We start from the raw sequence: 15470 nt of genomic DNA on the forward strand, positions 1-15470 counted from the left end.
ATTTATTTGCTGAACAATACTAGTTGCCTTCTTCATTTTGCTTTTCCTATCTCAGTTCACATGCGTATTCCACTAGCAAATTAAACTATATTATATAATTCTTAATTTTATGATTTCAATGCATTAATTATGTAATTTAATTTATTAATGGAATACCCGTGTCAAGTGATTTCATTTCCTCTTCTTTGTTATCTTAAATTTTGTATACTTGGCATAAAACAAATAAAAGAGAATTTGGAGTTATTAGGCGTTACAAAGAAATCAAAATTTCAGTACTAGTCATGCTCCTACAACATTGTATTTTTGGAATTAAACGAGGAATTTTTTTTGTTTTTTTCCAAAATTGTTTATAAGATTGACATAACTCCTCCCTTGCATCCCTGATATTTAAAATTTATATAAATTGTCCAAAGTTTGCCCACCGTTCCATGAGAAATCTTTGTTAAATTGAGGATATTTTTGTCAAATCAACTCTTCCTCTTGAACTGGTTGTTTCTTTAATTTAACAAAGATTTTTTTACTAAAATACCAAAATGATTGGCGATAGACAATCTCAAAGATCACTTTTATCGATTTTAAATTTCAAAGATTAAAATACGGAGTTATAATAATTTCAGAGACCATTTTAAAAATCAACTCTTCCTCTTGAACTGGTAGTTTCTTTAATTTAACAAAGATTTTTTACTAAAATACCAAAATGATTGTCAGTGGATAATCTCAAAGATCATTTTTATCGGTTTTAAATCTCAAATATTAAAATAAAGAGTTATAATAATGTCAAAGACCATTTTAACTAAAAAGCCAAAAGAGGAATAACATGTCTAAAACACTAAAAAAATAGAATGTCAAAATACACTTCCATAAATAAATCAAATACAGGCTGTTTTTCACTTTTCACCACCAATAGAAATATTATTAATGTTGGTATGAAAAGACATTGTTAAATATTATTATTCTCCACTTTAAGCACCTAATTATTCCCTCCACTAAGAAAACAAAAAATGGATGACAATTAGTCGCAAACTTTTGAGCAATGTCAATTATATACGAATACCTTACATAAATTGTGTCTATCGTCGAAGTTACAGTCTAATAACATATTATCATATGTAAGTTTTTTATTCATATATCAATACATTTTTGAACTGAAACGCTACAGTAGCATTGAACCCGTTTCATATAACACCTGACCTCAAATCTAGTTGGATCTTGTTCTCTAGCAAAAATATATTTCCTTTTCCATAGTAATGAAGGTGTGTGGAAATTTAAAATTTATAAAAAACTGAGGAAAAAGACAAAAGAGGAAAACAGCAGGAAAGAGCAGCATATTACCTTCTTCACACATTTCTTCTCCCTGACCTCATATCGATTCCTTGTCAAGTCAGACAGCCACATCCCTGTAAAACAATACTGCCAACAAAAAAATATATTTAAATTATTAAACCCAAAAATTAAAATTAAAAATAAAATTGAAGAACAGTGATTTAAATTTTAACATACCTGCAGAGAGAACTATCAACATTTTTGGCTCTTTTTTTGGGTCTCTGAGGGAGCTTCGTGCCTTTCATTGCAAGGAAATCATCTTCCTTCTCCTTCCTCGACAGAGCAAATAATGTAGTTTATCTTGATATGAATTCTCTCTACAACAATTAGGGCTTTTTGTTTAAATTATCGCCGATTTGTTCTTTGATTTGGCATTGAATCTTTGTTAAGTTGGACTGCAGGTGGTTCTGATATGGAGGAGAAGCTGCAAGAGCTTATGATCTTGCCGACTTAAGTAGGGTCCTTCAACTCATATAAACTTTCCGGTACGGTTCAAACTCTTAAGAGTTTTATGATTTTGCAAAATCATGTCTGCAGATGTTCTCTCTTTAGTTGCACTTGCATCATTACATTATTACACTATACCACTGAATCTACTTAGAAGATATGTAGACCACTCTCTGTAATCCAAGATAGATGAACTCCGTCAAAACTTAAAAGATTGGACCCTAACATGATCTATCTGACATCCTCAGCGGTACCAATTTAATCGATAAATTGATGACGCCACCAATACATTTACACCTTCAACTGATGCAATATTAAACGTTCACTTGTGTGAGAGATGAGGATAGTTAAGTACACCGACTTCCAGAGGCTGTTGATATATGGAAAATCCAAAGAACTAACCCTAATAGAAGGAGAAACTTCACTTCGAAAATAAGGATCGAATATGGTAGGAAAGATATAATATTTTGACAAATTAAAAAACAAAGCAATCACATAATTAGTAGTTCACGCGAAAGTTAATGAGGAGTTCATGCATAACATGACTCTAGGAACAGCTAGGACCAATTTTAATGCAAGAGAACACTACTTACTTAATGAATCAGTGACCTAAATTTTTCTCGAGCACTCAATCTATGCATAAGATACTACAAATAAGAGCACAGTTCAAACCAAATGCAGGGCAACAATGTGCATTCTATTCCACAAATTAATTCCTAAAAATGAAAATCTGTCATAAAATCAGAACGGTGTTTGATCTCATCTTCCTAAATCTAACAGACACCATCAATCTCAACGAAATAATAAATCACATGATTGACATTCTCTCTTTCGAAATAGCTAATTCAGTTGAGTTCTTATACTAAAAAATGTAGGGAAAAGAAGCTTACAAAAAGCATATACATAACACATATTATAAGACATTGATACTAAGTATCATCTGCAATTCAGTATCTACATGCATTTAATCAGAGACGAGCTGTGATAGTCTCCATCTTCATTACCTTTTTACTACTGTTTGACGGTTGGGAATATTAGAGACGGTTTGCTGGCATGAAAAAACCTCTAACCATACAAACAGACACTTCTTTAATGAAAAGCTTTTAAAACAAAAAAAAAAAAAAAAAAAAAAGTGAAAAATATTTTATCCCAATTACAATTGGAATGATCAGCTTCATCTTTTTCATGTTTTTTTTTTTTTAGAACCAAAAGAAAAACAATAAGGTTTAGGTTAAATAAACATGCCGGTTAATGTAAGAGACTTTGTCCAATCGATCAATCTGAGGTGCATCTTCTAAATCATCAAAATCCTCACCGACACTCAAACATATAAGCGAACTGGAGCCATTGCAACTTCGGTTAACATATACTTCCGAATTCGCCATTTTGATTGTATATTGATTTTTTATGTCAACTTAATAGAATATTGATGTAAACTGAACTGCTTATTTTATCGCATTGATCGACCTATCTCTTGGTTTTTCAATTATTTGGAGATGACTCTATTAATTTGTGGTTTTGTGGGAATTACTCAAGTAAAATGTGCTTTGTCTAATTACTGCATTTGAGAATGCGATTGTATTGCTGCAACCTTTTGGGTGAATTTTGCTGTAGATATTATTTATAACTGTTGTTGGTTATAGTTTGAAAACCCGATACAGAGAGCGGACATTTTTCTAGTAATGCCAAAAGCCCACATCTCTTTTTCCTCCTATTCCCAATTCCCTTTTTCCTTCCATCCACAACCTACCAACCCTCCACGGATCCACCACCTGCTCCACCTCTCTCCTGTCCACCACCACCGAATTTCTTGATTTCTATTTTTCATTTTTGATAATGTCCTAATTTTTAAATTTAACTGAGCTTTCTAATCTTAGCCCAAATTAATAATACAGGATGCTATTGAAATAGATGTATAATGGATGAAATTTTTTGAATTTCTAATAGATTATAGTTATTGCTATATGCTTATTAGATTGTAATTTATGATTTTTTTACTATTTGATTTGATCATGTGTTAGTTAATACTAGTAAAAATGCTTACGCGTTGCTGCGAGACTTGAATGCACACCTTAACCACATGAATAAGACACATTTAACCTAAAAAAAATGCAACATAATCATAAACGAACAAAAAGGATAGATGAGTGAACGGCGTTGGTAAGATAAGCAGTTTGGCTTTTATATACATTGAACAGAGCTGATTACAAAAGATATGGTTGCAAAAAATGCTGACAAATAGAAGCAACATGCATTTTACACATATATTGCTTTTCAAGTGAAGATGGCAAAATATTTTAGCAGTTAAACAAAAAAGGCATAAAAGTGTGTTCTTGTTTCAACAACTAATCTTTCAAGCATTAATGTTCAAAGCAAAAAAGATGCAGGATGCTTGTTTCCATAAGACACTGAAGAAACAGAAGCAAGATGCAGCCCACACGTATTTTGCCCTTGTAGTTAAGGTGGCAAAATACATGTCCTGCAGGCCAAGCACCTATTTAAGCAGTTAACAAAAAGCATAAAAACTGTTCTATTGTCGTTTCAGCAAGGAAGTTTTCAAGCACATATGTTCAAAGGCAAAAACATGGAGAACGCCTTTGTAGCAACTGATAACGGAGACTGCGGTCATTCATTTTTTATGTGGGCGGACATCTTCCGCACTATAGCAAAAAACATAAATAGTAGTTTAGCAAACACTGGTATGACGGATGTTATGCAGGTGCGCGTGCGAAAAGCAAATTGTAATTTATCTATCTTTGGTTTTTTTGGCTTGAGACTTTGTTATGAGTGTGAAAGTAAGATTGCATAAACAATTTTACACTCAGAAACACAAATCATATAGAATCACAACCGATTTAACAATAAGAAAGCATATAACAGCTAAGACACTTTTGGTTGATCGAAGAGCAGGCTAACAGGATTAAATAAATTATCACATATTACAACAATGAGAAAATCCGAAGATTAAAGTTTGCATTCACTATGTCTGATTCCGTAGATGCTGGAAAACATTTTCATTAAATCTGTTCAGGGAAACCTGACAATATCGAAATCGTTTTTGAAACCGTAATATAGGAAGACATGAATAATTTCGACAGAAAGACACAAATTGTTGAGGGAGGATGTGACGCTTCTGTACGGAAGGTTTCTACTCTTGTACATCTAAAAAAATAAAACGAAGCAAGATAAATTCAACCAAAAAACTTGAAAACCCTTGCCCAAAAAAACTCACCAAATTCAAAGGGCAGCATCTACACCGAGTCACTACATACATTGCTCAGTTAGGACTCTGTGACACTCATTATCCCTGATCAATGCAATCATATATTTCGTAACTACACTCCCCATTCACATACATTGACATAGCATCTACTTTTTTGCTAACTTTATTCGCTCAGTTAAACAATAACCAACATACACAATCTGACAATCATAGCAGCTACACCAATCATCCATAAACGGCAGAAATACAAATACAATTCTAATGGAGTTTAGAACAAATAAACCAATCATCCAATTCGAATATTCTCTGGAACAAATACACCAACCATTCAATTGGAATGGGGTTTGGTAGAAATATATCCTTAGTTATCTCAAGCTTTACATAAATTGATAGATACAGATACGTGCAGAAAATAGAAAGAAGCTCATTTCCATTCTAAGCTCAAACGAAGAAAATTGAATTATATATTTAAAATCCAAGCATGAAAGCTTCACAAAGATAAATAAAAAAACGTCGATAACTAATTAGGCTTTGAATAAAAATGAGGGCGTATAATTATATACCTCAAAATGGCAAGGAACCAACTTCTTCCTCCAACAATCCAAATTTCTGATATTTGCAAACAAAGTAAATTTGTTAGCAACTTAGAGACTTTCAAATTCAAAAACCAAATCTAATGAAATTTTAGTTAAAAGACCAAAAGCACACCAAAAAAAATATTTAGAAATATTTTGAATCCAACACAACTAATTTGGCCTAACAAAGAATATGAAAGCTCAAGGCGTAGATGAAATGTTCAGTAAACTGCAAGGGGCCTCGGCCAAGGCCATAATTGAACAATCATGTCATACAACTCACAATTACTTCAATGCATTTGATTATAAAGGAAAATTAAATTTGTTCAATTTTGATATAAAGAACTCAATGCAGGAACAATTTTTGTGCCTCAATGGCGTGAGAAGTAAATAACCGAGTTTATATACTGCAATTCGAATAACATAATTATAGGTTCATAACACTCCAAATAAACTTCACCCAACCAACATGAAATGACACGAAAAATGAGTCGATTACATAACTTTTAAATAATCTTGTGCCAAACAGCTTATGCTAGTATGCCCTCTCATGTTTAAGGAGGAATTGAAAGAAAATAGTTCATGAATGTCACGCTTCCGCTGGTAGGGCAGTGCATCGAACGGATAGAATAGATTAAACAGAAACATGTATAGACAGAAACGACCACCTCATCATACAACATTACAAATAAACCAACCCACAAATGAGTTTGGTTTGTTGCCAAGTTGAAAGCAAGCAACAACAGGTGAGATTTGAAAGCAATGAAACATGTAGTGTGGATCAACATTATGTCAACGAAAAACTTCAGATGGTGAGATTTGCATTCCTAATAGTTTGATACGAAAAGAAATTTTGCGATCTTAGCATTTCCATATGACTAATCATTTCGGCATGATATTTGTCTTCACACAACAAATTGGAATGTGGGATTGCATACATTTGGGATTTTAACAGTAACCAGCAGTTATTCAAAATTTACCAGTCACAATAAGAGCTTAACTGATACCTTGATTACAGTCATCAATCCAGCCAGAACACCTATGCCATCACTTTTCAGGTCCAGATTCTGCACGATACTATAACCATGTGTTGTAAGTATTGTGTGCAGATATGTAGAATCTATTTACATAATATATGTAGAATCTCCCCATCAGTGTTTTCTAAGAATTTGAAAGTGCAACAATAAGAAAAGACACACTTGTATGTACCAATAACACGAAGGGAAAAAAAAGGGAGAAACAAACGAAGTTGGAAGGGTAAAAACAACATCATAAGCATTTAACCTTTAATCATCTCTATAAGCATGTAAAATCTGACACTCAATAAGATCTATCTGTTGACAGAAAGTACACAACAGAGTACTGTTATGAAACTATATATAACATCGAAATTCACAATCAAAGCCAGCAAGGGCTTACCTTTAGCTCACTGTAAAATGCAAGGATAACTGAAGGAAATAAAATATATGAATATGCAGATAAAGTTTTCCCTTGTTCTTGTTTCCACCTACTTGGAAAATACTGCAGAATCTGTAATTCATAAAATTCATAAGATGCTAAATGAAAAAACCTGGTATTTAACATCTGGAACTCAAAAGTATTAAGAACAAAGACAAAAGGTTGAAAATCAACAATTAATCCAAATAGTGATTCTTATACAAATACTCAGAAATCAAATACAAAATATCATCTCTTTGAGGTTATTTCTCCTAGTAATACAATAAATACAAAACCCTTTACCGATCAAACAAATAAAAATTAAAATGAAAATGAAAAACCAAAAAGTGTATACCTCGGGATTAAATCGGTGATGGTTTGGAGAGGATAGATAGTTAGATGACAGGAGGCATGGCTGGCGGCGGTCGCGGCGGAGAGAGAGAGCAGACGATTACAACACTAGAATATTGCTCTGAAATAAAAGAACTGATCATTTGAATTAGACTAATGTCCTCTTCAATGATTGTCTATATTGTTTTTAATTTTTAATGTTATAAATATGGTGGATGGCCCAAATGCAGAATTTGAAAGCTGATAATTGCAAATATTACTGTGCACATAGACTTTAAGCCTCATAATTCAATTGTTTACTATTTACATGAAGACTTTGTAAATAAGGTTAGTTTGCTTCTTGTAATTGTCAGATGAAAAACCTGTTGTAACATCACTGTGCACATGAAGACTTTAAGACTGATAATTCAAGTCTTTATTGTTTACATGAAGACTTTCATCCACATGGCTCCAGAAACATTTGTCCCCATTTCTCCTTTTTATTTTATTTATTATATTTTACTACTATTTCTAGAGTAATACTATTTTTACCATTTTTTTATACCTTCTTAAGTAGCATTTGATGTGAACAGTCACATTATTTGAAAAATTTGCAAAACCCAAGAAGAGGAAAGAGAAAGACTCCTCGTATATCATAATCATCATTTAATTAACTAGTTTTTTTTAATTATTAGTTTATTAAATAATGAACTAAATTTAAAAATTTGATTAATTCAAATGATGCGATTGTCTACATCAAATATTATTTAAGATGATATGAAAATATGGTATAAAAATATGATATGAATAACATTACTCTTATTTCTGTGGTGATGCACTGTCGATGCGCCTCTTCCCTTTTATTATTTTTTCTTTCACCTTTTCAAAAGCACCATCCTTTTTATTTTATTTTATTTTTTTCCATTCCTTCTTTTCAGTTGGTGCCCATGCACCATTCCATAAACTTTGTCTTTTTCCCTGCATAGCCACAAACTGCAGAAATAATAGGAAGAAGTGAGGAAGAAGCAGGGTAGTGGTAGTCTCATAAAGCTAAATTGTTAAAATGGTCTTTGAGATTTACATAATACAACACTTTAGTCCTTAGATTTCAAATCAATAGAAGTAATTCCTGAGATTGTCCACCGTCCATTATTTTGGTTATTCCGTTAAGTGTCCCGAAGCTCTTGGCCGGAAGTTTGGACAATTTTTAAAGTTTCGTAACTCAATCGTTTCTTAACCAAATTCGACCCATAATATATCAAAATGAAGATAAGAAAGTGAAGAATAAGATTATATCTATTTGGAAGCCCAATGGTTGCCAGAGATGATCGGAAAATAGCCTCAAAGTTGACTGATCCGAGGGAAAACTGGTAAACTGGCTGGAAATTGGGTAAACTTTAAACGTTCATAACTTCTTCAATACTCAACAAAATCAAGTGATTCAAAAACGAAAATCATACTTCTTGATGAGACGAAGAGAATGATACCTTTTTTTTACGGCTAACTCAAGACCAAGATAGCCACTTTCGAGTCATTTTCCAGCCAAACCACGGCCATTTAGTAGTCGAAAAAGGTACCATTCTCTTCGTCTCCTCAAGAAGTATGATTTTAGTTTGTCAGTCACTTGATTTTGTTGAGTATTGAAGAAGTTATGAACGTTTAAAGTTTACCAAGTTTCCGGCGAGTTTTCCAGTTTTCCCTCGGACTAGTCAACTTTGAGGCTATTTTCCGGCCATCTCTGGAAACCATTGGGCTTCCAAATAGGTTTAATCTTATTCTACACTTTCCTATCTTCATTTTGATATATTATGGATCAAATTTGGTTAAGAAACAATTGAGTTACGAAACTTTGAAAATTGCCCAAACTTCCGGCCAAGAGCTTCGGAATGACCAAAATGATGGATGGTGGACAATCTCATGAACCACTTCTATTGATTTGAAATATCAATGACCAAAGTGACTTATTATGCAAATTTCAGACATCATTTTGGCGATTCAACCTCTTGTAAATAAAGTGTTTATGACAGACGAATTTTCCATTTTGATGTGATCCTTTATATATAAAAATTTATTAAATTACTTTATGATTAGTTTTTTTATTATATCTTTTTGGTTGCTATCAATTTACTCGAGTCACCGACAGAGACTAGGAAAGCTGGGAGGAGAGAGGGAGGGGTGGGATGAGCAAACAAACTCCAGTAGCCCAAACACACGAAGCCAACCAGTGGCATGGACGTAAATAAAATGAAATCAACCCAAAATTGCACAGCGCCATCCTCCCCCTACTTTATACTAAAGTAACACACACACACACACACACACACACACATGTTTGTTCATTAACCGATGATTTTTTTGTTTTAATAATTGATATGTGTAGAAATTAAAAGTATGGAACGATATTAACACGTGAAAACATTATCGATTAGTTTGGACAATATTATTTCTCATAGTTTAACTCCAAATTTGGATGGTTCTGATCCAATTTCAGATACTTCAAGTCCGATACTAGGACCATCCAATGTTAGAAGTCTGGATCCATTATTGCCACGAGGTGCTCGTAAGATGTTCCTGGTTTTGTGCCTAATCGGAATCTGCCAAGGTCGGGGGAGGCGGGCACTCATCCAGATCTCCAGGTTTTGGGAGTGGCTCAGATTTGATTTAGATATATGTTACACAAGACATGTTCCTTTGTAAAGTTATTCAGCGTTTTGTAAATCCACATTTTTGTTTTGTTTGAATAGCTAATTAAGTCCTTGAAGGCAACTGTTGTTAGACCATTATTATTTTTATCTGCATCAAATTTGAATTTCAAACTTCAGACAAACAATTGAAGTTAAATCTTAATCAAAGCAAACAATTGAAGTACTTAAAACAGAACACATCGTGTCCTAGTAGCCTATTACACATTATAAAGACCGACAGAAAGCATTACGCATGGTAAGAATACTATATGAGTTCAGTACATTTTTTTGAATCAAATTTTTCTTTGCAACCGAGCCACTTTCAATACAATTGCTAATGCTACTTTATCTTTCATATCGTCAAAGAAACGAAAATAGGCATATCTCCATGACTTCTTTACGATTAATGTGCCACAAACTCCCCAAAAACCTGTGATGAAGCCGAGTGTGATACTAACATAGAGCCAAAGCCTTCCGTTATCATCTTCATCTTTATTATCTCCTGCATCACTAGGGCGAAAAGGCGGTGTTTCATCTCCCGGACACTTGGTTAAAAGAGGAACCCCACAGAGTAATGGATTGCCTTCATAAATGGATGGGTCCTCGAGCGTCTGAAGTTGGTTGCCCGACGGAATTCTTCCGGCCAAGTTGTTGAAAGACAAGTTCACATGAGCCAAGAGCGATAAAAAGGAGTAACTTTGAGGAATTTGTCCCGAAAGGCGATTGTGTGAGAGATCAAGAGTTTCCAACCAACGCAAATTTCCAATAGTTGAGGGAATGTTTCCCCTTAACTGATTTCTTGACAAGTTCAAGGTCCCCAATGCAATGAGGCTGGTCATTTCTTCCGGAATTTCGCCTTCTAAATTATTTGATGAAAGATCAATGCTATACACCCATCTCAAAGCAGTCTCGTAATAAACGAGTTCGCTTCCTTTCGTCGTGACTGTTGTTTGCACCTCATCATATGAAGGCACTGTATAATTATTGTATGGAAAGAAAGTCAAAGCAGTCAAATTCTTCAAACACTTGGGAATAGTCCCTGAAAGATTGTTATGGCCAAGGTCCAGGATGTGAAGGTAGGGAAGATTGCAAAGATTGCGCGGGATATGTCCACTTAAAAAGTTGGAGTGCAAACGCAGAGTAGACAACTTGGAGTAGTTTGATCCGATCCATAAAGGAACACTTCCGGTAAATTTGTTGCCTCCAAGATCAATACTGCTCAAAGAAGTTGCATTTTTCAACTCGAAAGGAATTTTCCCGTCAAAATTGTTGTTGTTCATCTTCAATATACGTAGAGAACTCGGGACACCTGCTGAACTCGGAATATTACCAGAGAGGTTATTGTCTGCCACATCAACAACCATTATATTTTGCCACACACTCCATGCTTCCGGGAATTCTCCGTATAACTGATTGCTCCTCAGGGACAGGTGTAACAAGGTTTGCATGCTGCATAGAGAGGATGGAATTGTACCATTCAAGTGATTCTCCGCAAGATTCAAATATGATAATTTGGGCATCAGTTGTCCGAAATTTGAAGGAATTGGCCCGGAAATTTGAAGGAAAGTCAGGACCTACACTACAATTTATAAAGGAAATTTTGTGGAGCTGGAAGGGGGGAACCCACTCATAACTCACATTGAAAATGAGCGGCATAGCTCCATCCGTGGACAGAACAATAGATCGCAGTCTTGTGAGATTTATCAAATGAGTTTCTGTTAAAATGCCTTCCCAAGAATTCTCAGACAAATCCAGGTCAACTAGCTCAGAGAGTTGGCCTAAACTTTCGGGAATAGATCCGTTCATGTTGTTGCCCCTAAGGTTTAGACTTTTCAAGGATGACAAGTTTACAAAAGAAGTTGGAAAAGAGCCCCAAAACCAGTTGGCTTCGAGGTCAAGGTACTGCAAGTTTGTTGGAACTCTTAAGGAGTCAGACAATTCTGTTGCAAACTCATTGAAAGACAAATCTAGTGACTCTAATCTGTTATTTGTGCAATTTGAGAAACCACTCAAAAGCTCTTGAATCCCCCCATCAAATTCATTGACAGCGAGGTTTAAGGTCTTTAGTTTGCAAAAGTGTCCAAGGAGTTTGGGAATTCTACCTTTGAGGTGATTATCAGATAAATCAAGGTGTTTCAGAGATTCGAGGCTTGCAAGTTGGGGAGGAAAACGACCGGTGAAAGAATTTCTACTTAGGTCAAGTGTTTTGAGGTTAGAAAGGTTGAAAATGCTTTTGGGAAATTCAGATTCTCCCCCAGATGATGCAGATGAGAAGTTGAGATATCTCAAAGTTCGAAGTTGACAAAGAATGTGAATCCCTTGGAAATTATTGTAACTCAGGTCTAAGTAGCTCAAATGTTTCAAGATAAGCAAGGATGAAGCTACCTTACCTGCCAACCAAGACCTTTCATAAGCTGACTCGTCCCACTCTTCATCACCTCCCAACTGACCTGGATAAGTATTACGGAGGTCAATTTTTGTAACGTGACCGGTGCGGTTGTCGCACGAAATCCCTTCCCATTGACAGCAATCGTGACCGACCCAAGAAGAAAGCCTACCGGACGGATCGGTGAGGTGTTGTTTAAAGCTGAGAAGTGCTCCTCTCTCTTCCTCGATGCATGATTTCGCAGTGACAGAAAGATATGAAAGGGCCAAAACCAGAAAGGGCAAAATGTTGAGGTGAAAAGTAGGGTTGAATAAGCAAGCATGGAAACTATCCATTTTTACCAAGTTTTTCTTTTTGTTGCAGATGGCTGGCTACTGAGGTGAGCATTCAAGTCAATATATAAGAAGCTGAAGCTTGCTAGGAAATCGATGGCGTCGAAAATTCCAAGTCCTCCGGAAGTTGGCAAGGTCCTCTCAGGCTGACTTGGGTCCAATTCACTTTCCTGCACGTTTTACACGAATGAATTATTGAAGGGAGAATTGCAGAAGCGTGCTTTGCATGAAAAAACGCCAAAAGCTATTTATAGCCAACATCAATTAATGGATGCCACGAACCAATAAATTTAAAACCATCAACATCGACATCAACGGCAGGAACACTGTGTCTGACAAAGAAAGGGCACATGGACAACGAAAGGGTTGGTGAATGGGCCCTTACCCCCTGACCCGGGTAACAGTATTTGATTTTTGAATTTCTCACACTTTTTGTTTTTCTTTTCTATAATAATTTTGAATAATTATACAATTTAGGGGAATTAAAATAAAAAGGTGGCCACTCGGAATCACTGTCGAGGCTGTCCATTCCCTTGAGTCCCCTTCTCTTTTGCTGCACATGCCAGCCAACCCAATCACCACAAAGGTCGACCAAAATATTATGTGACCTTTACTATTTTATCTATTTATTTGTTGAAAAATACTAGTTACCTTCTCTATTTTACTTTTCCAATCTCAGTTGACATATGTATTTTACTAGCAAATTAAACTAGATGATCCATACTTTTAAGGTGAAAAAGTGGAATTTATGATTTCAATGCATTAATTATGTAATTTAATTTGTTAGTGGAATATACATGTCAAAGGGGTGAGTGAGAAATATAGATAGAGAACGACAAATGGGGAGTGTTGGAATATATGTGGCAGCATGATGTCAGCTATCAATGGCTAGTTGACGTCACTTAGCTATTGGATTTGAATTTAAGTTGTAGTTTTTAAATAATAAATTATGTTTGGCTCTCGGTTGGAGATGGAGGCAAATATAACCATGTACTGTTCATTAAAATATTAATATTTTGAAGGGCCATATAGCTAAATGAGCCCTCTGGCCAGCCCTCGTTTTAGCCTTCTGGCCCTCCAAGATATTAATATTTTAATGAACAGTACAGTGTCATATTTGCCTCCATCTCCAATCGAGGGCCATAGAGCTTGTTGTAGCCCTGTCACAAAAAATCGTTTCCAACCGAGGGTCAAAGGACCAAACATAATTTATCATTTAAGTTTAAAAACTACAACAACTTAAATTTAAAAACTACAACTAAAATTAAAAAAATACAACTTAAATTTAATAACTACAAGTAAAATTTAAAAAATACAACTTTTGTATTTCAAGTCAAATGTGAGAGGTTTTATTTAGAGTAAAAAAAAAATAGGAAGTGGGTGGGAGAGTCCCACATCAACTGTGGGAAAGGAAGTAGAAAAAAAGAAAAATGGAAGTGGGTGGGAGAGTCCCACATCGGCTGTGAGAGAGATTTGAGTAACCAAACATGCTTATAAAAGCCACATCCCAACGCCCATGTTTGAACAAATCACAATTGGGCCTATAATTAAATATATTTTTTGAAATACCTGCATAGAGGCCGTGTTATGCCAAGAAAGCCACCACATCGCTTACCTTAGTAAAGCTTTATCATAACGAAATCTTGCTCTCTCCACTTACGACAAAGAGCTGTTAGCTATTGTCTTTGCCGTCCAACATTGGAGACCATATATGCTAGGCCAACAATTTTGCATCATTACAGATCACAAGCCAATCAAGTACTTTCTCAAGCAACGTATTACAACTCCACATCAACAGAATTGGCTTGTCAAACTTTTGGGGTATAACTATTCAGTAGAATACAGACCAGGGTCTCAAAATGATAAAATTTTGATTTTATAATTATACACTTAACTATTCGGTAGAATACAGACCGGGGTCTCAAAATCAACAGAATTGGTTTATAATTATACACTTAATACGATGATAAAATTTTCAGTGTGATACATAACAGTATGTAAGATTTGATTTCTTGCTATTTGTTAATCAATATGTAGTTGCTATATGTTGGTTGGGGTTTAGTCTATTTATACATGTCAATGACGAATAGGCATAGGTCTCATTTGGTTAGTAGGCATGTTGAAGTTATAACTTTCCTTCATGACCAGGTTCCATTACATATGGGGCTAACAAAAAACATTGAATTGACACAAAGATGGCCGTAGTTACATATTTTTTGCAAGGGGGATGATGCATAAAGAAATACAAGGTTTAAGCTGATACCATACATACCTAAGGTTAGTATATGCAATAATTGTTGTAATCCAATTGGAAAAGCATTCTCGGTCTTATCCCGTCATCATTGTCAAAATGTACACTTAACACACTATATGTGACACCATTTACTTGAAAAGGAAGAACGCAGCTTTACTGATGTTGTTCAGGTATTTCGATCTCGAACTTAGATTAGTTTTATTTTAACCTTTCTCTGTTCAACTTCTTAAAATTGAGTAAATGCTATCATTTGATATTACTTTGGACATGAGTTTTCGAGTTCGAGTTTTGATTGTGTGTATTGGTACTGTAGAGTTTTAATTTTTGTTTATTTGGATGTATGGTTGGGAATGAGATATCTAAAACTTTGTGGAAAAATTAGTGGCCTCGAGAGGGGCAATTTGATAAACATACTTAATTACTTGAGGTGATGATAATTATGTTAGTAAAATGACTACAATGATGACAACTACTAATGA

At 34.8% G+C, this 15470-nt stretch overlaps 1 protein-coding gene and 1 long non-coding RNA gene across 2 annotated transcripts; both read right to left on the reverse strand.

Moving 5' to 3' along the window:
- Nucleotides 1-5238: 5238 nt before the first annotated feature.
- On the reverse strand, nt 5239-7586 carry LOC137730085 (uncharacterized). The gene is made up of 3 exons (XR_011068084.1): nt 7361-7586; nt 6576-6645; nt 5239-5602 (listed from the first exon to the last, which is right to left on the reverse strand). It is a non-coding gene; the product is annotated as an uncharacterized lncRNA (long non-coding RNA).
- A 2175-nt stretch (nt 7587-9761) lies between these two features.
- On the reverse strand, nt 9762-12784 carry LOC137728467 (receptor-like protein EIX2). Its single transcript, XM_068467247.1, has 2 exons — nt 11598-12784; nt 9762-11563 (listed from the first exon to the last, which is right to left on the reverse strand). The coding sequence occupies exons 1-2, from the start codon at nt 12738-12740 to the stop codon at nt 10313-10315; spliced, it is 2394 nt and encodes a 797-aa protein (XP_068323348.1). The 5' UTR covers nt 12741-12784; the 3' UTR covers nt 9762-10312.
- Nucleotides 12785-15470: the final 2686 nt, after the last annotated feature.

The sequence above is a fragment of the Pyrus communis genome, chromosome 3, assembly GCF_963583255.1.
Source record: "Pyrus communis chromosome 3, drPyrComm1.1, whole genome shotgun sequence".
Taxonomy (NCBI): Eukaryota; Viridiplantae; Streptophyta; class Magnoliopsida; order Rosales; family Rosaceae; genus Pyrus; species Pyrus communis.

Excerpts from the sequence above, each read along its gene's own strand:
- LOC137728467 (XM_068467247.1), bottom strand. The coding sequence starts at position 12,740 with ATGGATAGTTTCCATGCTTGCTTATTCAACCCTACTTTTCACCTCAAC. Across the intron at positions 11,564-11,597 it reads TTTCCTTTATAAATTGTAGT|ATTCCTTCAAATTTCGGACA; the intron begins GTAGGTCCTGAC and ends ATTTCCGGGCCA.